General features: G+C 37.6%; 1 protein-coding gene across 16 annotated transcripts in view; it reads left to right on the forward strand.

Annotated features, from left to right (window-relative positions):
• FOXP2 (forkhead box P2) overlaps positions 1–25,495 on the forward strand; it is a 433,923-nt gene that overhangs the window by 281,537 nt on the left and 126,891 nt on the right. For all 16 annotated transcript variants that reach the window (XM_063323215.1, XM_063323216.1, XM_063323200.1 and 13 more), the window contains one exon: positions 24,930–25,019. In XM_063323215.1, the coding sequence (XP_063179285.1) occupies positions 24,930–25,019 (90 nt within the window). The remainder of the gene's footprint in view (positions 1–24,929; positions 25,020–25,495) is intronic.

The following is a 25,495-nucleotide window of genomic DNA, read 5'->3' on the forward strand; positions in this document are numbered from 1 at the left end:
GTGGAAAGAAACTAAGCTGAAAAAATAAGGGCAGCCTGATTATTATAGGAATGGTACATATAGTTCTTAATTTAAAATGTGTTGAAGTTTTTGCACATTATAGCTAAGATTTAAATATACCATATTCTCTCCCACATTAACCGCATGAACATAGAATTAATTGTTTGAGAATTTAAAATGTAAATTAGCTAATGATTTCTTAGTTTAAAATTAATTTCGAGTGAATTCTTTTGATAATCCTGTCAAACATTTTTAGTCCTGCGTGATTTTGCAGCAGAAGCAGCCCATTTTCTGCCACTTCCTTTATTATTGAAACTTAGTGAAACATAGTTTTCGTACTACAGCTGAAGGCATTCAGAAAACCTGTGTCTTTTGGCTGTGACTCATTTTTCCTCACCAGCCACGAGGTTTTTCCTAGCCATGGCTAACTCGACAGACTCTATCGAGGAAGTTTCCACATCTAAAGGCTGTCGTGCAAAATGGCTGATGTTTCATTATTCTCAGTGGAATTTAATTCATAATGTAGGTAATATTTTCTTCCCAGCACGCAGGCTGTGTTGGTACTTTTCTGTTAAGGCTCGGATCCCAGGCTGTTCTTAAAGATGGCAGCCGGTTCAACTTGCGTATTGTAGGGGCTGTTTTCGGCGGACCTTTGCCTGGTTTAGATGATGTTCTCTGTAATGCAAGAAAAATGAACTGTATGCGTTTCGTTGATTAGAAGAATTTGAAAGAAGAAACTAGAGGTGAGGAGCATAAGAGGGAGACAAAGGTGCAGTTTCCTTATGTACGTGAACAAATACAGAGTAAAAGGAGAGAATCACAGAATGATAAGGTTTGGAAGGGACCTCTGGAGATCATCTAGTCCAACCCCCCTGCCAGAGCAGGGTCACCTAGAGCAGGTTGCACAGAAACGCATCCAGGTGGGTTTTGAGTATCTCCAGAGAAGGAGACTCCACCACCTCTCTGGGCAGCCTGTTCCAGTGCTCTGCCACCCTCAAAGGAAAGTTTTTCCTCACATTCAGGTGGAATTTCCCGTGTTGCAGTTCGTGCCCGTTGCTCTTTGTCCTGGGAGAGGAGGAACCGTGATGGGAAGGTTGAAGAGGAAGCCATAATGCTTCAAGGATGTGCGCTTAGGAGCAGAAAGAGGTGCTGTGTTCAAGAACAAAACATCAGCAAAAACTCATCTTGTGTTGCAGAACATCTGAGTGACCAATACGCTTTTCGCTGCTTCAGAGAGATTCTAATTCGGTGGCTGCTGTTTGATGCCGTGGCTGCTGGGTGACTGTAGATAATTACAGATGTTTGGCTATCCTCTGTCCTTCCATTCATTACCATATTTAGAATCCTGCTTAAATGAAACCATGACTTTCATTTAGTTACATAACAACTCTTATTTATGGATAATTTAAAAAAAATCCTGCAACTTACATTGTCTTTGGTTACAACTTTGCATTCTTAAGTTAACCTCGTGTAATTTTCGTTTGGGTATACACGTGGAACAGTTTATAAACTGGTGGGTCAGAAGTCAGTCCCCATGTGCTGCTTGGGAAAAAATGGAAAGAGAAGAAAAAAGACGTTATATGTATTAGTAATAACATTCAGAAGTATTTATCTGGGGGAAAAAATGTGGTATACTGAAAACCTATATCAGAGATTGCCAGTATGCATCTTTGAAGTGCCAGTATGGTATATCAGCCTGCACTAAACACATTTTGGTAGCTGATTGTGATGCACAGACACATTTGCATGTCCTGATATTAATCCTCTCAGGTGCAAAAATATTTCAGAATGTAAATCAGGGCATATCTGGATACAGCAAAGTGGCTTGCACAGTCTGGCTTTGCTACTGTGTGGAATCTTGCTACTAAAACCTTCTCTTAACAACTTATCCTGTTATTTTTGGGCTGGTTTTCGTTGCTTTTAAAGAGACGCCAAAAAACTGTCTTCATACCATTTATATGAATAGATACATAAAATATTGTTTAACCTTTTGTTTTTATATCGTTGAGTCACAATAGGTGCATGAAAAACTTTATGCTGCAAAGCTTAATTGTACTTTTTCAGTGTCCCCTTAACCTTCTTCAACATGTTTTCCAAACTATTACAGAGTCTGTTTTAGACTATTATCCAACGTCGAGCACAATGTTCTGTAATTTCTGACTGGAGTTTTTCCTCTTCTTTAATGATTTCTCCAATAATAAACATCTGTTAGTAAGACCTGATATCTCCTAATTATTTCTGTATAATGTGATGAGCAAATACCTTTTTTGTTTCTTCCTTTTTAGGATTAACTGCAGTAAGTGTCCTAAGGGCTTCTCTCATCCTTCCTGTCCTTACAGGCCCTTCTATATCCACCTGAGGCTTAATAGAGAAACTTCAGTTTGAAGGAGAAGAGCTTTCTCTGGCAATGTAAGAGAAGAATGGCACAAAATATTGAATGTGTTTTACACATAGGCCAATGATCAGACAAGTGCTGTAAGGGATAACTGTAACTTCCAACAGTCCCTGTGATGTGAATGAGATGTGAAAGATTCCTCAAGGCAGAAAGTGCTTTTCTTACTTGGTTTTCTCACTTTGCCTTTTCCAAGGATGACCACTAATTGCTGCATCTCCTACTGCCACAGGTTGGAAATACTTGAATGATGGTAATAAAATGTACTTTGCTACAAACTTTGTTGTTCTTCTCAGTCCTTCTCCTGCTTCCTAAACTGGCTTCCAAAATTTCCTTAGATCCTCAGACAGTACCTTATTTCTCCATGTTTTTTTCAAAACATATAGGTTGCATTGAGGATACCGTTTCAATCTGGGACTCACCGTGCCGTGGCAGGTTATCATGTCTCTTCATCAGCGCTCTCGGTGACTTCCTTGCTGGCAGCCACAGCCTTTGGTGCGCTGCAAGTGCACAACCAGGGTTAAGTGCCTGGAGCTAGCCAAGCCCTTCAGAAATGATCCTTAAAGCCAAAAAACATTTTTAAAAGATGAAAACTGCTCTGAGAGGCCAAGTGTTAAATCTAAGATGTCCAATGAATCCAGGAATATCCTAAGTTCCTCCTCAGAGAATGGTCACCTGACTTACTGAAGATACAGGCAGTCCTTTTAGCAGGTCTGAATTAATCAACACTGTTATCCAGTATTGGTACATCCAAAAAGAGTGTGAAGGAACAACTTTTAACTCTGTGTTTAATATTCATTTATGGACATTGGTTCCCAAAATCCAGTGAGAAATTTGTGGATGCCAAATGGCTCTACTTTGAAAGAACAAAAAACCAAGAAAAAACATTGGTAGGACCTGATAAAAGTTAAATACGATGCAGAAAAGTCAGATTAAAGGTAGAAAACAAAAGTAGAAAGCTTTAGTTTTAAATTCAAGGAATTTTTCCTTAAAAGGTGTGGAAAGCAAAGCTATCCACTTCCATGCATTGTTTCCTAAGTAGTAAGGGACAAATGATAGAACTTGGCTGAATGTGTGGGAATTATGGGTTACGTTATTTCATTTTCACTACTTTATAGTTATGAATTTAGCTTATTGTTTTAGCAGTTTGGACACCAAAGGTAATTCATTAGGAATTTTAAACATTTTATGCATACTAAGCACTCACCTTAAAATGGGGAGTATTATTCTGAACAAAAACTCTGCTTCAGGACTCAGATAACATACTTAGGAGCCAACTGACAGAACTGGGCATAGCCCTATTCAAGGCTATTAATATTTATCATTAATCTGATAGTGAGTTATTAAAAATCTTACCTTCCTGTAACTCTGTAATTTTTCCTTCTTGGCTTTTGCTTTGGTTGTGACAAATTTTAAGAAAGTAAAAATACTTTGGAAAGAAAACCAGAGAGAAAGTGTGTTGTATGTGGTTTTGTTCATTGCAGTTTGAACAGAGGCAGCTGTGGTCATTGTCCTGAAATATGACCAAAATGTGTATCGTTCCCTTTTCCACAGAACATCTCTTGATATCTTTGATGACGCTTTCATATCAATAATTTGATGCGCTTTAGCTTTTTTTGGTTCCCTTGGGGAAAACAGAGGAAAGAAGAGATCTACCAGAAAACAAAAGAATTCATGAAGATTGGTTTTCAGAATTTTTTAATACAAAATAATCTTTTCATTTTCACTCTACTTTCTTCTAACGGTTACTTCTGTATAAGAGAGGCCAGACCCAAATAATTTTCCAGACTTACTCTGTTTGCTGAACAATTCTGTGATCCCAGTTCCCTGTCTGTTTATTCAGTTTGATCGTGTCTCCAGCTCCCGTAACCGTAGGATCCATATTATTATAGTATTGCCTGATCTTGCCATTGAAGCTGTTCTGTTGGCACTGTTGTGGCAGTTCTCTATGTAGGTCTGATGGAGGCTTAGTGCCCTCAAGGAATACAGTTTGTATTGATCTTTTCTGAGCTGAGTGGAAGTTAAAGGTTTTCCTGTCTGTCCTGCATGTGTAATCTAGGTGTGGCTGCAGGTTTGTCTCTTCACTTTTTTTTTTCCACATTGCTAAAGATCTGTAGTATGTGTTAGAGCACCCCCTGCCTACCGATACTCCTCTGACCACTCTGTGGTTCAAGATCTCATGGCAGAATAAACTGAAATGTGAGTTCTTGGGTTGAGTGAGCAGATTACAAGAGCTGGTGCTGTTAGCTCTCACCTGCCATCTGAGACAAGTTCCAGCTCTGTCAGCACTTCTCCTTTCCCATATTAAGAGGTAAAGTAAAAACTGGGCACTGTGATCACTGTTTTGAATTTGAACTGGACAGAGTTAGGAAAAGATCCTTGCATCAGTCTTGGCTAGAAGGTAGTAGCTGAGCATCCCAGCTCTGAGCGAAAAAAGGGGCATGCTGGGACCCATGTCTCTCTTTCAGATTACTGCTCTGGTCTCCATCTATGTGCTGCTAATTTCATAATATACCAGGCAAAATATGATTGCAGGCAGAATTTTACAGAGCACTAGAGATTTTTCAAGTGCATTAGGTTGCCACTAGTCTCTAGATTAAGTCTCGTTTTTTTCCACAGAGCCTTGTTCATTCGTTAGTTCAATTTCTCACTTGATGTCAAAAATGAGTATGTAGGACTAAGTCACATATTACTTCATACTAAATTTTTCTCATAGACAGTTTGTGGGGTATAGATAAACTTGTGTTGAAAGATAAGGTTATTAAAAATTTGCTTGTGTTTCTGTTGTTTCCTGTGGGCAAAACATTTTTTGCCTGATAAGTATCATCATAGATTTTCCACTAGAATTTCCACTTACAAGTTACTGGGCCTGATGCAGGAACTATGAGGAGACATGAGTCTCTATTATTGGGACTTCAGATTAGGTTATCGTGATCTATTTTTATTTTTATTTTTCTCTTCTGATCAGTCATTGTAAAACAACTTGAAACATTTCAGAACAGTGGGCAGTATTTAGCGATCACTAACAGTGAATTGGGAGTGTGATCTTTGCAGCATAGACTAAGCAGTCGGACATAACAGGGAATGTGATTTTCATAAATAAAAAGATGTTTTCTGACTATGAAACTGCAACCCAGAAACTTATAGCTGTTACGTTACCTTGCTGAGCAGCTACAAAATTGAACATGTAATAATGTAAATAAGCAAACTTTGATTTAGGATGCAGTTAAAAGGTTGAAGAGATTTGTAGGTCATCCCGTATTAGAATTGTTCCACATAGTTTTTTTAATAGTGAAAGCACTAGCTACTAACCAGGTTTCTCACATAGGTTTGTATTTATACAGGATTTTAAAGCTGGAAATATTACACTACAGCTTTGTTTATTATTCCACCTACTGTCTCAGAGCACCAAGTTGTGCATGATGCGTCAAAACATGTTCTGTTCTTTCGGAGTTCTTAGGGAGGCAATGCGATGTAATTCATTATGCCCCGAAGATAAACAGTACCTCTTGACCTTTTCAAGAAAAGTTGCAATATTTTCTTATTCCAGAATGTAATATTGTACTGAGCCGATATCAATGTGATAAGATAAATGTTTCCTTTTCTAATGTAAACCAGAGTGCACTACATTTATATAAAAGTCTTGGGGGATACCCAAAGCCTCCAGATAAAAAGGGGCAGCTTGGCTATTGTAGGTCTGCGTTTTTGAATTCTCATTCTCAAAGCACAGAGGGCAAACTGCATCCAGGCTTGAAGACAACGGCCAGGATTTTCAGAAGTGATCAGATTTTTGTGTTGCCCAATTTAGAATTTTCAAGCCAATTGAAAAGTATAGGATTTGTTACCATTAAAAAAGAAAAAAACCCAAACAAACAAAAAAAAACCAAAAAAACCCCAAAACCAAAAAAACCCAAACTAAGACTGTAAACACCTTTCCTCTCAGCACCAGGATCTTTTGCAATGTCGCAGCTAAAGCACATGAGTCAGTGCTGCACTGTGCGTATCTAACTCGCTTTTTACTATATTAAAAAGTATTTCAGGAAACGAAAGACTAATGAGGAGTATTTTTTTAATCTCATTTCTTTTTCTGCGTTCTCTGCTGGTGTTCAGAGCACAGTTTCCGTTTAGTGTCTTGGCAATTCTTTATTTAACCGTTACATTTCACATGGCACGTGTCTGATTGATAAAGTCAGTTGTGTGCAAACGTGGCCGCCACTGTCCAGTGGGGCTCTGAATACGGCCCTACCACCCGCTTTCCGTTTCCCTTCTGCTTGCAAGGTAATGCCCAGCTCCAAAGGAAAAAAGCGTATTTTGCGTGATAGGCTCTGCCCACGTGTTAATGCAGAGTCCTAGGCTCTTCTCTCCTGGCAAACCACCCTCCCAACGGCCTCATTTACCTTAATATGTTAAATGCTTTTGTATGCAGGTCAGTACTCTGCTCTATATGTGGCATGTAAAAAACCTCTGTTACTCATGTATATTCTATTCACAGGAAAGAGTGGCTTTAACTGCAGCTACTATTACACGTAAAACAACATGGTATATTTTAAAAGCAGTTCATTATTAAAAAGGATTTACTTCTGCTGTTACTGCATTTGGAACTTCATAGGTATTCTGAACAGTTACTCCTGCAAGCAAAATAATACTGTTAGAACATAAAGCAGTAACATCTGTCAACCCCTTCAGGTTGGAAGTGGGACTATTTTAAGCATACCAATCACAGCATATAAATTAGATTCAACAGGGATTAAAATTAAGAGAAAAGAACAGTTAAAAACAGGAATAAAAATAAATGAAATATCATGAAATAAGTCTATTTTACGTACGTCTCTTGTTAATGACATTTAGTTCTGGACTTCTTTGTTTGTTAATTTTTTTATTTATTTAAGCTTAAGCAAGAGTTAAAATTTAGGGACAACATCTGGAAAGAGGAGAGATTAAGGTCTGTATTAGGAAGCTAACTGAAAAGAGCAAGTTTTGAGGGAAGATTTTAAGTTCTTGAGTGAAGTGAGGACATGAGGGAAGATGAACTGCCATTTAGGTCAACGTAAGGAAAACCCTGGAGTCACCCAGGGAAGAAGATGACCATAAACAGAAAAGGAAAGCTGACACATAAGAAGAAAAAAATGAAGATGAGGTTCTTTAGGGGTCAAGTTGTCAAGGATTTTGAGAATAAAGAATTTGAATTTCATTTGAAAACAAATTGTGTGTTCACCAGGGAACCAAGCAAAATGTATGATTTAGAAATTCTTTATACTGGAAAAGAAATAATTGTAAGCTAGTAAGTTTGAGAGGCAAAGAACTTAGATTTTGTGTTTGCAGATGTGCAGTCATGAATCTTATTTAGATATAGTCCTCTCTTCGGTCCCCACATTTGAGACAGTTGTACATATCTGCAGTAAATACAGTTTGAAAATTTCTTCCAGTTTAAAGGAAATTTCTAGAATATATATTTTATGCGTGTGTGTATATATATATATTTAAGTTTATGCAGTGTGTATCCCATAGTAAAGGAAAGGAGCACACTGAGGCAGAAGCGGTATAAATGACTCGGCAGAGTGTTTACCACTCAGTCTGTAGCTTATCTCCTTGCCTGTTGTTGGGGATAGTTAAGTGATCTATATCAAATTCGTTCTACAGCTGTCAGTACCTGCAAGCGTATAAACAGACGGGTAAGATTTCTAGGAGGCAGATGCCCGCATCGCTAAAAGGACTGCTCTAATTGGCATAATCAGTACAAGAAATGAAGACTGAACGAGCATGGAAATAGAATTACTTTTCTACCCCTTGAAAGGAGGCAGTAACGGGCTACATTGATTTAGTCGCTCCTGCAGCTGACTATGCTGAACTTCCTCTGAATATAGAAAAAGGGCATTTTAATCTCTGAAACCATCCATCTGGCATCTTCCATTAACATTAAACACCAAAAAAAAAAAAAAAAGAACAGGGTGAGTGTGGTTGTTGTCCAGAAACATTTATGTTTGACTTGAGAATCCTACAAAAATTTTAACCACTGTTGTGAGGTGCCCCGTTCAAGTTACCTGTCTCTACACACCCCGTTCATGCAACTTGTGGCAGAATAGAGTTTGTCTGTGCCTTGAATTTCGCTGTTGCCTCTCATTTCTTCCTTACTAGACTGGAGTGATTTAAATCTGTTTGAAATCTGTATACAGTTAGATATTGCTTGAAATTGAGCTACAGCGTGAGCAGACGTGAGAGACTGACAGCTGAACACGTATAGTAATCAGCAAGGGCAGGATTTAATTGCGGCTAATTTGTACTGGTTGAACACCTCTCCGTATAAAAAATATTTTATACTCAATTATATTTATAATGTTTTGGACAATCAACATATGGTAAAACTTAGCAGCATAACCATTTAATCTAACACAGATTTGACCTGTCCCTCCTTTCTTTGCTTGTCAGAAGCTTTTTCTCCTTTCTGTATGGAAGACAGTTTAAGAAATGCAAGCCTGGATGCAGGACTAGATCTCTACCTATCTTTGGCCCTACTAATTATTTGATTTTGAGGAGGCATTAAAGGCTGCCATGTGAAACGTTCAATTCCCTCTGTTCCCAAAACCTTATTTTTAGCTGAGAAATTCAGGAAACTTGCTGAAGCTGTGTTACAGTGTGGGTGAATACATATGGCTTGTGACAGGTTAGATACAACACAATAATTTATGACTGTGCGAGTGTACATTGCTGAATCCCCTTCTTTGTTCTCAAGTATAAATGCCCTTCTCCTTATCATTCATTTTCAATTTTTATAAAACTATGTTGAAGATTTAGCTGTAATTATTTCATCTTCTTGTAACACCTATGAAAAAACAAGCCAAAATAAAACCAGAATTCTGCTATGCCATAAATAATATGGGCTAATATATTTGCAAAACTTAAAAAATATGTTCTAGAAAAGACATTACTTCTTAATAAAGAGTTGCAACAGAGGCCTTTGATTCTCAGTAATGCAGAAATGTTAAGAAAACTAGCTGAAAAAATTCTGGAAAATGAAAGCTCAGGTTGATACCACTTGCGCTTGGCAAAATTTCAGAAATTGCTTCTTCCAACAATTAAATTAATTGGTAGAGGTGAAAATTCCTGCAGCCATTGCTCTTAGGGTTGGTTGGGTTTTTTTTTTTGAACTTTAGCTTTGTTGCAAAATGTCTGCTTTGGAATACTATCAATTCACAATGTAAATAAATTTAAATGGTACTCATGGTATATCTTGTCTTGCAATATGATGTAAAAGCTTGAGTGCATTCCATGTGTCCAAATTTCAAGGAGTGGTGCTTATTAGGTCGGTAGAAGTGCTCACTTTGTAGTTATGGAGCCTGCCAATGCTTGTTATAATAGCGGGGGTATTTATACAACTTTAACTGTGTCAGACTAGTCAAAGAAACACTTGCCTGAAAGATTACAGAAGTCATCCTAAGTAAAATTAATTTATTTTCCTGAGTAGCGTAATCATCTCTAGTCACTAGAATATGTTGTCTCAATGATATTGTGCTGGCCTGGTTATTATACTCCGATTACTATATGAGGCTTTTTTAATGCTTTCTAGTCAGTAAGAAGTTTAATCTCTCTTCAACGTTACTTCCACTGTTTTTATTTTGGTGCTATTCAATTGTGATTATCTTTGCACTTTAAAAAAATACTTCAAAATTGTCTTTAATTTACAGGCCATGTAGTCTTTTTGTGATCCACCTTTTCTCTATGTCTTTTTAGCAATGAAGAATTAATTCAGCTATTCTTTCTAAAGGCACAAAGCCTCTAGCCAGAATCTTCCCAAATTTTGATGCAGAAAAACATAAAGAAAAATATCAGGGATCATTAAATGATTTTAAAAGAAATTCCTATGCCTTTTCATTTTCACAGTACCCTTATGTTAAAAAAAAAAAACAAACTAAAAAAAAAATAAATCCTTAGTGCATGAAGTTGAGCCCTTTTACTTTGGTCACTTGTCTCTGTGCAAATCCCACATAACCACTGGTGATACCCCAAAGCCTTTGCAGTGTTCCCTACCATCTGGTTGCCAGAGCCCAAGCCGACTTTGGTGAGTCGCCTGCCCGCTCCTTTGCCCGTAGCAGAGTTCCTTAAGTGCCAGCACTGAGAGCTGGAACACTCTTGGAGCTGGTGACTAACCTGAGCTCTGAAAATTACTTTCTCTGCAGACTTTGTCAAATTACGTAACTCTGAATTCTCAGTCTTAAGTGCCTAAACATGAAGATGAAAAATACCATCAACCTTATTAGAATTTACAGAAACGATAATACAGTACTATTTTTGTGGATTTGATTGACAGGAACTCTGGAAACAGATGCTTTGCAGTCAAATCTGTTTTTTTCCCCCTGCTTCTTTGTTTTAAAAAAAAAAAAAAGGCTGTTCTTAAGACTGTGGCTGTTGTCAGAATTTTTACTTCAGTAGTAAAACTCACCCCAGATGCATAAAGTGTCCATATAAAACTGGTAGTTAAAATTCGTCAGCAGACACACCATGGGATGTTGTTGGAGGTTCCTGCTACAACAGTTCAGAAAGAAAGGAATCTTCTTTCCCCCCCTCTGGAAGGAGTGTTTATTGCTGTTCTTTCTGACAAGGATTTGTTTTTCCAACCTACTGAGCTATGAAATCAGGATCCTTTGAAACTCTCCCAAGCCATCCCAAAATCGCATCCTGGCTCCTTCGGCTGTGAGAGGGTATAAAGCAACATATGACTCAACTGTGTTGAGCACATAGGCATGATCTGCTCTGGTAAATCGAACATACGGTTCCTGGATGCTAAACTGGGCAGCTGAAACAGCGTGAGACACACCTGAGCTAATAAGCATTTTAGTCTCCAAAACTGGGATGACTGCATCCAGTTCCTTTGTGAGGCTGGTCCTTGTAAAAGTCTGACTGCAGAGCTGTGCGTGGGCATTGCTTGGGAGAGCGCGGGTCAGCACAGGTCAAAAAGCGTGCCAAGAGCTGTGCTCATGGCTTGCCGGCGTGGAAAATCACATTCGCAGGCACTCTCCAGTTTATCAGTGTAGGTGAAGCCTGAGAGAATTGATAAAAGTGGTCTTGTCATCATACCCTTTTCAGTAATGCATTCCCTGTATTTTTTTTGTAACTATAAACATGAAAGTAGCTTGTAGCATTCATGACTTAGTGATATTAATGAACTCAGGGATTGCTGGAAAAGAGGGTGAGAACCTTCTGACATTCATCTAAAATCAAAGATTGTTTCACCTGCTGGCCGCAGCTCTGCCTTCAGGAAGCAACGTAAGCCTTATGCCATAAACTGTGCTCCAGAAAGTGTTTCAAAGGCATCCCAAAGTCCTGACATAAAATGGTTTCTCTCCCATTTTTATTCTTCAGTCCACTGTCCTATGGCACAGAAGAGCCCTGGGAATTGCAGTAGACTAATAGATACCATCCAGCAGGCTTTCTCATAAAAGGCAAGGCCTTTCCACTAAAAATGCTGTAATACTATGATGTCTGTTATTTTTTTTCCCCCAAGTCTCACAGCTGGAATTATCTACATTTTGTCCTGCAAAATAAAAAATAGATGGCATTTTTTTTTTAAATATCAGCTAAAGTAAAATTTACTATACATTTTAACACTATGATGGTGTGAAAGTATCTAGCCAGGAATAGATCCATGCTTTGTGTGATACTTTCAAGTCATTGTACGAAGTGATGATCTAGGAAGAAAAAATATATGAGTGTTCATGGATAAAATGCACTGCCTCCTGCCTAGTCAATTAAAATAAAAGGCAATATTAGAAGCAATAAAGTGGTATCGGATCATCACATCCAAGGTTAAGAAAAAAAAGGGCTTTGTATCTGTTTACTGGTGTTTTGTAGTCCCATGTCTTTCTACTGATGTTTGTAAAATGAGTACTGTGTGTTGAAAGCAATGTGTAAAATGATTATGTAAGTAGAACTTAGTTTATTATTCTTGTATTCTGTGGCACTGTGAATAGTTTGGTACACTAAAAATATTGCCAGTATCATACCTAAATGAAGTACGCTTGCATGACGTGAAAGATTCTGCTCTATATTATATGCAGTTACTAAATTGTGGAAGCCCTTTATCTGTCCTTGAAAAGCCTTGCTTCCCTTTTCCATCTCTGAAGCTATGGTTACATGGGAGCAATGAGGGCAAGACACAAGGAACCCTTGTTAACAAAATAAACCAGAGGACAAAACATAGTATTTTTTGGAAAAGTTGGCAATCCCTGTGCAAGATTAACTGTCAGTAGATTGCAGAAGGTGAAAGATTGCTGCAAGTTTGAAAATTCTGCTGATCAGTGGTCAGAGAAAAGTCCGTCATGTTGTAAAACTACCCGGGAGTGATATAACAGGAAAGTCTTGACTGAGAAAGTGGTTAAGCTTCAGGGGGATGAGTGTAAATATTCAGGTTATTTAGATAATTTCTGTTTCTTATTTTTCAGGAAAGAAAATGTAACCTTTCTAATTAAGGTATGCTTAGCATTTCTTTAATCCGTACGTTGCTGTCTCACACCTTGGTAGTACCTCTGTGGTTTTATTTAAATAATTCCAAATGTGCGTTTAGTTATCAGTCTGCCACTTACAAAATGAACTGCAGAAATACTGCATGAGAAATTTCCTGCGTGGATAGATACTGGTTTTGATGTGAGAATGATTTTAGTTTAAGTGGGAGATTGGGCTCTTTTATTGTTTTTTCTCAACGGTGTGAGGGTTGGTGGGGAGTCCACCCGTCCTGTGCCACCTGGGCGGATACAGGCTGCACAGGTGGAGCAAGGGAGAAGGAAGCATCTAAATAATATGTTTTTACATATGGCCTATACAAGTGTGCAAGTGCGGACATACATATTTATCGTTAATGAATGAGCAGAAAGTATGCCATGAGGGAAATGAAGCCCTCATCCGCTCTTTTTTCATAGACATTGGAGACAATGATGGTGAAGGTATTTGAAGGAAGGGTGGGCAATGGTGATGGGCTGATGCCTCAACGAAAAGCAATCTCTGGAAGACATCCAGAATTTTTGAGAGAAGTCACAAAGAGGAAGGTAGAGAAATTGTTACATCTTGATGAGGTTTCAAATGTTACAAGAAGAAAAAAGGAGGCATTGTAGAAAGGAGGATCTGGAAAATACTTCAAGGACATGAAATCTGAAATACATGTGATGTGTGAAGAGAAGTGTCTTTAGAAAAGAAGACTAGTAACTGAGTTTTGACTATATTAAGTTGATGACGACATAATAAAGGACTGGTAAAAGCTGAAATTCACGTTTTTATTTGTGTAAAGTCAAAGTAGTTAAAAGGATAAAAAGAGTAAAATTTATATCTGAAGTTAATTTCCAGCGTATTTTGATCGTGTGCCTAGGTTGCCAGTGCTTTTTTTTTTTTTTTTATGTGCTTGCTAGTGATAGTGATTATGCAATCTGTGCTGCACGCTTCAGAGGAAATTCTAACAATCTGAAGCCAGAAGAGGCTTTAACTGATGCGAAGTATTACATATGTTTGGCACCAACGTAACTGGGTGTGTCTGCTTTTACAAATGCATCTAAAGATGATAATGCCCCTGAGCATATTTATTATTATAATTCCTTGATTAGCTTGCTGTTTAGGAAGATTACTGTAGATGCCAAGGAAATACAGTAAGGATCATTTTTTCCTGGGCGAGCTTGATGAAGTGTGATTGGAACATCTACCTTTTAATTGAAATGCCTAACCTGTTGTGTTGCTCATGTATACTACTTGGGAATTCCTTGTACAGTTGCAATCATTTCTCCAGCACCTAAACGCCCTGGGAATTGCAAAATGTCTCTCTATTCCTCTTCTGCAAAACATTTTTACTAGCTTCGGGTCTTTTCTTTTTCATCCCTGCAAGTTTCTAATCATAAAGAATGTGCTCCTTACCAGATCTCCTCACATGGGCTGAAACTAGGATGAGGAGCCTGAGGACATTTGCCTGTCTGTCTTCACTTGTATTTTAGCTTAAAATTAAAGCTCTTTGTCATTTCACTCTTCTTATAATCTTCGCTCTTAACAGTCCCCAAAGTGGAGAATTCTTTCACAGTAGCTCTGTCTAAACGGACTGTTAAGGCTACCCTTCAAAACATACAACTCATTTGCCAGCTACGGCAAGAACCCGAAGATTGGGATTCTTCAGAGACAGAAGTCTGCATGTTGGATCATGCCTCCTAGATCATCACGAAATGCACCAAAAGAGTTAAAAGGTAGATAAGCAGCCTGAGAGGAAAGCTGCAATTAGAGTAATTCAGGCAGGCCAGAGTAGACTGCAAGTGCAAGTAGCTTTTTCAGAGAGATGCAGAGCTAACCAGTGCTACTTTTTTTGGGTTTTCCACAGAATATACGCATTTCCTTCAAGAAAAAAGGTATTTTGTTGTGTGTGAATGCATGTGTTGCTTTGCACATATATGCATAGAAATTAATTTGTGATCATGGTACAGCAGTTCCTCAGGAGCCTCACAGTCCACATGTAGTAGCAGATTTCAATGGTTTGGAATTATTCCAAGAAGTTTAGATCAGATCTCGTGTTATCAGGACACTCATAACTATTGCCGAATGCCTTAATAATTCTAGTGTCTAGAAAATGGGCTGTTTATTTGGATAATTTACTTCTTGATCTCATATTAGTTTTTTTACTGCTTTTTTTAGAACCCTAGACAGGACTGCACTTCCCTCTTCAAAAGGTTTATCAAAACCCTTGAAAAAATACAAATAAAAGGGCTCTTATTGTATTGCCTATTTACATTCATGTTTATTTTTTCTTCCTCTAATTATTCTTGTATTTATATATACCTGGAGCTCTTTATGCCGACTGAGGTTTTGAAAAGCATTACAAAAATATCCATGAAAAAAAAATGGACTCAGTAGGATTTCAGTTGACCTGATTTAGCTTTAGCAATAAGGACTGATTTTTTTTAAGTGGCTTAGACTATGTAGTGACTTTTGATCAAATTATTTCATAAAAAAACATTATTGAAACCAGGTTACCAAAGATACTTTGTAAGGGGGTTTGTTGGTAGCTTTAGATTTGAAGTCACAATAAATTATAAAAATGAGTCAATTTGCTTTTGCCTTTTTTTTTCTTTTTTTTTTGTGCATATGTTTGACTTAAGTTGATCGTGTTGTGCTTCAGACCCTGGTTCTTGCCTTGTTTTTCTCTCCTCTTCCCAGCTCTCCATTTCAGCCAGGCTTCTATTGTTTATACTAAGAATTGTAGTATCAAGAAAATCTTACTTTCTGCTACTGTTGTGCCCATACTTGGTGATGAGGACACAAGAATCCTACCCAGATGGCTCCGACTGCAATTAGGGCACAGAGCACTTAATTCTAAGCCATCTCCTGTTCTGTATAAACTAGTTTCTCTGTTCAGTCCAAAATTTCAAGGATAGTCTCATAAACACCGACATAGTCATGTAAGGTCGGAAAATTCCAAAGAGCGAGTCTGTAAGCACAGCTCTTATCCTCTGCTGTTAACTCACCATAGAAACAAACCATGCTGAAGCTTCATGATACTCAGTTTATGAGAACATGGTGTTATTTGAAATGTAGCAAGGTGTTAGACATCACAGTAATCCGAACTTGGCATGCTTTCACAGGAACCATACAATCAAATAAAATAGGGCTGGAAGACGCTTGTGAAGATCTTCCGTGTCCCAGAGCAGAATTACTGTTCTTAACTGTTCCTGAAGATGCTTCTTAAACAGGTCCAGAGACACGGGTTTTGCAGTCACTACACATTGTACTCCTCCATTGGCCCTACCATTGGAAAGTTTCTTCTTAAATTTAATTAAATCTCCCCGGATTCAGTTTAAGGCCATTCTTGCTTGTCATATCCATGGAGTAAAATTAATTCCTTCCATGCAGAAACTTGCCTAAGACTGCTGTTGCTTTAGGGTTGGGTTTTTTTTCTGTTTTTATGATCAGACACTTGCTATCCTACAGGTTGTATTTTCTCATTGTGGTCATTCTTAGTGCTCTTCTCTGGTCACTGGTCAGATGGTCCACCTCTTTGAAATATTGTGCCCCGAGCTGGGTACAGTTCTCTAGCTGTGTCTTTAGAAAGGTGAATAAAGTGTAAAAAATACCAGTTTTGTATATGACACTTCTATTTCTGTGTCCCAGTTTGCTTTTGTCATAGTAACATCACTGTATTGACTTAGGTCTTTAATACATGTTTTTCATCATATATGTGAATTTTAAATTTGAGATTTCTTTAAATTATGTCCTTCTAAAAACAGAACTTCAGTAATTAGATCTATTAAAAATATTTTAAAAGAAACTTTAAATTTATAATATCTAATGTAGAACTCAGACATGAACTGTGTTCTTCACTGATTATCAGTGGGATATTTCAGAAACGGCTGTTGTGCCTTCCTCCCCTACAGCAAAAGCCTGTTATGAACGTCTTGATAATATTTCCTTTTGTAGTTGCAGTCTCACTCCTGTCTCTGGGTAGGGATGTATAAGAGCAGCGGTAAATCAAATCAGTTAGTGTTCAAATAATTGGAGCCCTTTCAATCAGTAACTCTTCAATAAATATGTAATTCCTCACATTTTAATTGGCTGAGAGAGTCTGATTTGTGTAATTACTGTAACTTTATTTGTAATTACTTTGGTACCACATAGATCCATACTTTTTGATGGATGGCTTTGGTTTCTAGCTCGTATGGTATCAGGAGGAATCTGTGCTTATGATGCTTTGCCAGCCACAGTGCACAATGTTATTTAATTGAAAATAAGTTGTAAAGATAAGAAGTATTTATTTCTGCCTTCTAAATGGCTAAGGCTATTCTAGGGTAAATATTCTTTCGACATTTTCTTCACACGTTATTTTACCTCTCCATACTACTAAAAACTAATCAATCCTCAGACCTGCCTTCTCAAAGGTTCTGTCCTAAGAATCTTGCTGTTGGCTAGAACAAAACATTTGAGTATATGTTTCCTTTTGTTTTATATGTGCTTCACCTTTTGTTTCAGTTTATGTCTTGATTATGATTTTTCTTAATCATTTGCTTAATAATCTCTGTGCTGATTTCATTGTCTTTAATTTCTAAATTTCCCTTTCAGACTTCTATCAGTTAAAACCGCTGCCTTCTAACAGCCTAACGTTACAATGCTTCCCTTGATATTACATTTCTTTCTCCTCCCACATTTGCTCTGCATTTTGATTTTAGTACAAATGGGACCACTCTTGCTTTCATTTGCATCAGTTCCTTTCCTATTTATGTATTATCAAGCCATCTATTATTCCACCTAAGCCAACACTACTTTGTTTCAGACTGCTTTAATTGAAAGTGGGTTTCACAGCCAATAAGTGAATGTCTACAATGGACAGACTTGAAAGATCTTTTTTTTAACCAAAAAATCAAGCGTACGTACACATTTGTACAATATATACATAATACTATATAAACATACAGTAATGTTAAGGATCTTCTTTATTTCTGAATTCACACATGGGATGGCTGGAGTGATTGTTCTTCTTTGTCCTTCACACTTAAATAGCTTTTACGTATCTGCTGGATGATTTTAATGTGAAATAGTTCATACCAGTTTTCATGTGGACGACTTGTTCATGCTGCTGTTGCCACATTGTGTTCATGTAGAACTAAAAGATCAGCTCTTCCATTTAGCAATTACATGTCCCAGTTTTCTAGAAGTAATGCCACGTGGAAGGAAATAGCAATTGCAGGACAGTCGTGAGCTTGTGGCATTGGTATTTGATGTGTGCACTGTTTTCGTGTTCATTTAATTAATTTAGTTAGTCACTGCATAATGTAAGTAGTAGGTATGAAGTAGGGTAGAGTGCCTGCTCCCGTGTTTACCAAAGGAAAGTTAAATTCAGGCACGTGGGATGAAAGACAGGAGACTGTCAGGTTGGAGCACAGCTTTGGTGCTGTGGGCCCCCATCTCTCCTAACCCTTGACATTTGCATTCTTCAGGTGGTCTGAGCTTTGGAGATGGCATTTGGGTTTGCTGTCATGGGCCATGTTATGCGTGGCTGGACGTATCGCCCTAATGACCAATGCAGATTGATGTCTACAGGGCAGGAGCCCTGCTAATGCCTACCAGGAATTGAAGCAAGCAGGTGTTTTTTTTCTAGTTCTTGGTCAGCCAAATAATGGGCAGGAAAAATGAAAGAGTTGTTTTTGAAACAGTGTTTAGTATCCGTTAAATTGGGTTATATAGAGAGAAGCTAAATTTGCTTTATAAAATGAAATATGTTATCTGCTAAGTTATTAGTGCCCTGTATTTGTTTAGCATCTTTCACATGGGGAAAAAGTAAGACACTAAACAAAAAAAAATTGCCAAAACAATTAGAGTGAAAAAAATCTGGTAATTAACTATTATTTTTCACAAAACTAGTCTAATTATGAATCAGTCATGGTAAAATGAAAGGTCAATAACTACAGATGCATAATTTCTCTCTGATAGATTGCTGTTTGAAAATAGGTTTATGACAATTATGTGATTAATTTCCTTTTATTAAACAGCATTATGAGACTTCATGTTGCATTCATCAGTTTATTACTGTTACTTTTTCTCTTCACTTGCAAATTAATCCTGGATAACATCAGGGCAGAACAGAAGCTCAGGTAGATTGAGGATCTCTTCTTCTAGTGTTGTTTGTATTGCAGAGAAGACCACAAATCTAAATCAAAATGAGAGCCTCGGTATGCTGAAACCGAAAGTATCATCCTAAGAAAACAAAACAACAAAAAAACCCAAAGCAACCAACCAACCAAAAAACAACAAAGTCCTTTTAGTCCAAGGAAATGAGGGCCAGATCCAGTGAAATCCTTACATTTCTAAGATGAGGCACATGAGGAATATAAGTACATAAGTTAAAATGTGATCCAGAACAGCTTTCCCTACTTACCACCTAACCCTTGAAGTGCCGTCTCTTTTTAACCTGAAATTCCCCAGGCATGAAGAGTTGCTGTCCTGGACGAACACAGAATTTCCCCAGCCTTGGAAAAGCTGAGCAGCCTGGGAATCCGGGAACCAGGCATTCATTTGCACAAATTCCTGTAGCATCAATACAGTCAATGTTTTCAAGCGTACTCAGCGTTCACTTAATCACCCCCCGTAGGGTTGGGCTGAATGCAGCACCCAGTGGCCACCACCACTTTCTGGGGAAACAGTTGAAGCAGCAGCCTGGTGGTGGGGGAACTTGGGATGGTTATACAATGTCCAAGGCTATTGCCTCTTCTTCTTGAATGTAATTTAGTTTAAAAGATTTTCGTCTCTTGCAGGTTTGTGACCTACTACTAGGCAAGGCTGCAGGGCATCCTGTAGTGTATCTGCTGAAATTGCACACACTGTACATTGGGGCTGTCTGGAGCTGCTGATCTAGATGCAGAAGACAGACAAAACTTTTTTGTTTAAGTATTTGCACACGTTGATGTTGGGTTAATTGAGTGAAATCCGTCTTGGTGACCATCTAGATTTCTTAGATAATATATTCCTTGAGGTCGATGCCAACACCCTTTGCTATCTGGTGCTTCATTTCTACTTCTGTAGAAAAACACTGTAATAATTTTTCCATCTACCACTCCTAGATGAACTCCGACTGGTTATTTGGCTTGGACTTTAGTTACGTTCAGGATTTCCTTGACTTCATGGGCTCTCCATTGTGACACATTTGTCATCAGAGGACAGGACAGGTTTTATCTTCTTTGTGTAGCTTAGAGAAAAAAAAGTGTCGTTCACTAAGGAAAAGGAGTTTGTCTCGGGGTGCATGGGAGTTTGATTTTCCTTTAGGTCTCCTGGAGAGACTGCTGTTGGAAAGGAGTTGGATCATCTTAAATTCAAGATTTTTTGAATAGTGATAAATGCTTTGCTACTCCATTTGGAAAGATTATAAGCTGCTGTGCTGACTGGCTGTGATATTCATGGGAGAACTTTCTGGGAAAATACAGTCAACAAGAGACAAAGGTTTAGCAGTATGATTTCAGAGCTGTTAGGCAGCATTGAACAGCGTTGGCTTTCTGTCACCATCTTTCGAGCATCTCATACAACTATGGGTAATTCTGGGCTTCTTGTTCAGAGCCAGCTGGAGAGTGGGCCCGCAGCAGGGTGTAAAGGGGTAAAGGTTCTCCTGAAGTGGTTTTTATAATAAATGTAGCTATGTAATCATTTGGTTAACTTGTTATTCAACCAGTGCAGAGCAGTCTTTGGCCTTAAATCCAGCTTAGCATGTTGATACGTTTCGGTTGCATAGTGCTACCAGTGAGGTGACTCTTGTTTGACATATTCAGCCATTTGGAAACTTATTTTATGTTCAGAAACTTATTTTACGTTCAGTAGGAATGTTAGGGTATGCAGTAATTTGAAAAAAATAAAATAGGGATTTGGACTTAGAAAAAGGAAAGAATCTGGTTGTCTTCTGGCAAGTTTTTTAGTTCTGGTTATCTGCAAAGTATACACCTCTTGTCAGTATAAATAGGGAGTGCCTGTATAAACATTCTTGTTTCGCCTGTTCCACATAATAGTTTCTTGTATCATATTTCTTTTGACCTCGCTATCTGAAACCAATTACAGGAGATCCATTTGGGCTGCATCTATTTTCATAAGAAGCCCAGGCAGCAGTGTTTTTCTCAGAGATGAATATCAACATCAAATATGCTTCTGAGTGCTTTGTTATTTATGTTTCAGAGAGATTTTGTAGCCTTCAGCTCTCAAGAATGTGTCACGCTGTGCTGTTTATACATTGACGATATTAATGGGCGTAGATGTCATTTTTCATTTTAACGTCTCGAATGCAACAGGCTGATAGGTTAAACATTCCTGGTTTTAAAGGAAAGATATGAGTGACATCTGTTTCCTAAAAATATACATATATTTACTTTTTAAAAACCAGGGTAATAGGTTTACCATCTTTTAGTGGCATCTTTCACTTTATTAAAACGATAAAACTTTAGAAATCATTTTAAGGCATGCTTAAATTAAATACAAGGGTTTGGAATACAAAATAAAAGCAAGTTGTATCTCATAGTCTTATCGCCAACAAATTGCAAAATCTACAGCAATTTATCAACTTTAATAGGGTGAGTTATATGCAATTAATTTCATTTTTGTTCTGCTTAGGTTTTAGCTATGCCAAAGCTGCACAGTAAATATTAAGAAGTAGTGTTCCCAATAAATATTTTACTAGAAGACACAGTGAGTTCTGGAAACCATATGCCCAAATTTCCTGCTTATACAGCCATTACTTAAAGCATTATAATGATTTTCATTTGCGTTATTAAAATAATTTCTAATCCTCGTTTCTTTTTATTGCTTTTGTCTACATTGACTTTTTTGTATAGTTTTACTAATTCAGATAACTTAATTAAGGAAAAGTGCCCACTAAATTTGAAACAAATGTTACTGGAAACTGGATACGATTTTGGCTGTCTTAGAATCTGTTCTTGCTGCTGTTAACTTGAGGTAGGACTCAACATAATTTTGATCTGCCAGATTTATAAATGTCTGTTAGTTTGTCTTCATCGAACTGGTTTTAGACCACAAGTTATTATCAAATTAGTTCACAGAAATTTATAAATGATGCGTGGGATGGGTGTTTACTTGAACGTACATGTTAAACTATGAATTTTGAAAGGCACTTTCAAGTTGTCAATTTGTTTTGCAAAGATTTAATAGCAGCAAATGAATTGTTAGAACTGAATGTTTTATAGTCTCGTAATCTTCACTTATGAATAATGTCAGTAATGATCCTTTGAAATTAACAGTGTGTTTCTGGGAGGTTGTTTACTGAGCAGCCAAATCTAAAGTTAAGCAGCACACAGGGAGGAAGAAGTACCATATGACAACTGCTATAAGAACAAAGGCTGACAGTGATTTCTCCTTATGAGTTTTAAATCATCTCTGATCTCCTGAAATTGTTTTCTGTTCCTCTTCTATCTCCTGTGTTTACAGTAATCTAAACTGCCACAATAAGATCACTGAAGTATTCAGGTAGTCATCATTTATAAGACATTCTGTATTAAAAGATGAGCCTTTACTCCTTTAAAGATATCCCAACCAGCACATATGAATCAAAATAGTTTAAGTAGTAGAGCCTTTTATGCAAACATATCCTGTTGTGCTGCCTTGCTTTTTCATAAAGTGTGACTCTTTTTGTAGGTAGCGGTGGGAAGTCATGCTTTCTTAGGCTGATTCCACAGGAGCATGCTAGCCACAATTTGAAATTATACTGTCTAGCTTAAATCTAAGCTGGAACATACTATAATTCTCTAGTTTTCAAGTGCTGTAAATGTACAGCTTTACCAGATGCTTGTTGGCTTGTTTTATTATATTGACGTGAGATGACTTTGCTGCTGGGGAAGATCAGGACACTGAAAAAACTTGCAGAGTGTTCCAGTTATTTGCAATATACAGCAGCATTATAGCATTACAATTCCTATTCCAGATAAAGGCCGCGTAATGAATTTTCTGCGACCGCCAGAAATAAAAAATAATTATCTTTATGGTTTTTCCTGTTTTCTGTAACTCCAGATCTCTTCTCTGGTTCTTGGAGCAATATCACCTCAAGTGGTGAGGTTGGTTTTCCTGTACAGTCTCCCATGAATTCAGGAGTGCAATAGTTCTCTCGCTTCCATTCACGTTTCCCTTTTGGAGGGCTCTGAAGATTGGGAAGGCTTATAAATTCACCACAGATCTTCTCTTCATGCATTTAATCCATGTTTTGTGCTTAAACCACTGCAAGATGTTGGGACCAAATCCTGGTGCCCCTGAAATCAACAGATATATTTGTCTCTGATCTCAGACAGAGCGGGATTGTCCTTTAGGATCTGCTCAAGAACTGTGAGTGCAGAAGAGATTATGCTATTCACATAGGAAACAGGGCATCCAGTGGTTCCTTGGAAACAAAATATTTCAAGTGCACTTTGAAATATGTTAACTTTTATTTATTTTTGGCAGAGAGGAGCTAGTTTTGTGCGACTCGTTGCTTAGGTTCAGAGGAATGTATAGTCTTTGTAAAGCTGACCTGTAATTACTTGAGAATTTGATGAAACAATACGGGGATTGTTGTGGGAATGTCTCCAAATGTTAAAAGTCTGCTCTGCAAACTTTGTACCGGAGCCTTCTATGGGGAGACGAATCAATGTTGTTAGGAGATGGTGCTAGTGCATTCAGTTTGTTTACTTTGGTTTTCTATGTCTGCCTGCCTTCTCAGAAAACTTGCTTGGAGCCAGACTGTAGCAGCCCTCTCTCTGTCTTTTCATAATTGATCAGGGGATGACTGCCTTCCCTGAGGGTTAAGACGTGGCAACTTTTTCTGTTTGCTCAGCATCTCAATGCAGTAGTTCAAACATTGTTCACACCAGCTGGCAGTGTAATGCCATATGCACATCTTGTCAAAGCAACTGTTGTCATGGATACTAGAAACTATCTTAAAAACCAGCTCATTTGAGTCTAATCAAAACTGTACCTTTCTTTATCAGTTGAGAATCTTTATTATTTTAGGGAACATTGATCAAATGGCATTTATTGCAGTATATTCCATCTACAGGATGTTTTAATAACGTAGATGATAGCGTGATGCATTTTAAAGCTGTAACTGCTATTTACTGAACGGATTTTTTTTAAGGGGCGGGAGGGGGGGAAGAGTTCTCCAGGTAGTTTCAGTGGAAATGTTTTGAATCTATTTTTTTATTATTTCTTAATAAATACCACTGTATAACACATGGCATTTAAAAAATAATTTTATAGTGAAAAATAATTTAGATTAGCTGTCTTTGGGTAAGTGGGTTGTTTGTTTACATTCCGTATGTTTAACTGTATTTTGCTGAGTTGGAATGAAAACATAAAAATAAATGAAAACATTTTCTATTTTGATTGGGATACTGTCATCCCAGAGCCTGATCTGGTTGGTTGAGTAGTAATTTCTTTGTTCTCTGATTTTCCGAAGAATGCAAATGAAAACCACTCATTTTTATTTGGCATTAAAACTGCACTTTATTTTGTCAAAGGAGAGGTTTCTCCTTGAATTGTAAGTACAAAAAGTGTTTTTAATCTTCAATGAATATCCTTATTAATTCACTTTCAAGATAATCTGATGTTGATTTGTCAAATTTAATTACAGCTTCCGGTAACACTTGAAGTCTACTTGCTTTTGCTTCAAAATTCTAATATGAAAATGCAAATTGAATGATAATTTGCAAGGGAGTGGGCATTTTAGTTGAACACTCAAAGACAAGTTCCTTGTGGAAATGAGGCTATTGATGCAGTTTATGATTTTTCCTCTTCAAGCACTTTAAACAAATTAACTTTATTTCCTGCAGGATTTCATGTACATCCATAAATTCTAATGAAGTCCTATATATGTACTTTCAGAAGATTTTCTTTATGTTTTAAGTGAAAAACAGAATGAAGTCTGAAATCTAGCAAATACAAATCGAATAGGAGGAGATTGCATTTGTTCGATTGGACTTTTACCTAACATCAGCAATGAGTAACTCATCTCTTTCTAGGAACTAGTGGAAATTATTTACTTTTTTTTTTTTTTTTTTTTTTTTTGTACTTTTAGGCACTCCAGGCAGCAAGGCAGCTGCTTTTACAGCAACAGACAAGTGGACTGAAATCTCCTAAGGGCAGTGATAAACAGAGACCACTGCAGGTTAGTAAAGTATCCTTGCTTTTGGGGCCTTACTCTCAGGGACGAGCGCGGTGCTTGCTCACGCAGAGGGGTGTGCGTGGATGCCTGTGCTCTAATGCTGTGTATGCGCATATTCACATACAAGAGGTTACAGGCTTGCATGCTGCTGACTTCTCATTCACAGAGAAAATTCACTGTAAGTTACGAAAGCCTTTTGTGGCTATAGATGCTTAATAGGTCTAAGGCTAAGTCTGAGTTCCGTTGCTATTGTATGAATTCATTCTTTATAGACGTGTTGCAGAACTGGTATTTGATTTTTATACATACATGGATTAAATTGTAAAAACAGCTGTGTTAAGACAAGAGTAAAACCGTATCCAGAAAAAAAATGAGTTAAGTAATTTTTCGGTACTAAATCTAAGTGGCAAACAGAGAGGTGTTCAGAAACTACCAACACAACTGCATGAAATTATGAAATTAGGAGCTGCTTCTGCCAT

Source organism: Chroicocephalus ridibundus, chromosome 1, assembly GCF_963924245.1.
Source record: "Chroicocephalus ridibundus chromosome 1, bChrRid1.1, whole genome shotgun sequence".
NCBI classification, from domain to species: domain Eukaryota; kingdom Metazoa; phylum Chordata; class Aves; order Charadriiformes; family Laridae; genus Chroicocephalus; species Chroicocephalus ridibundus.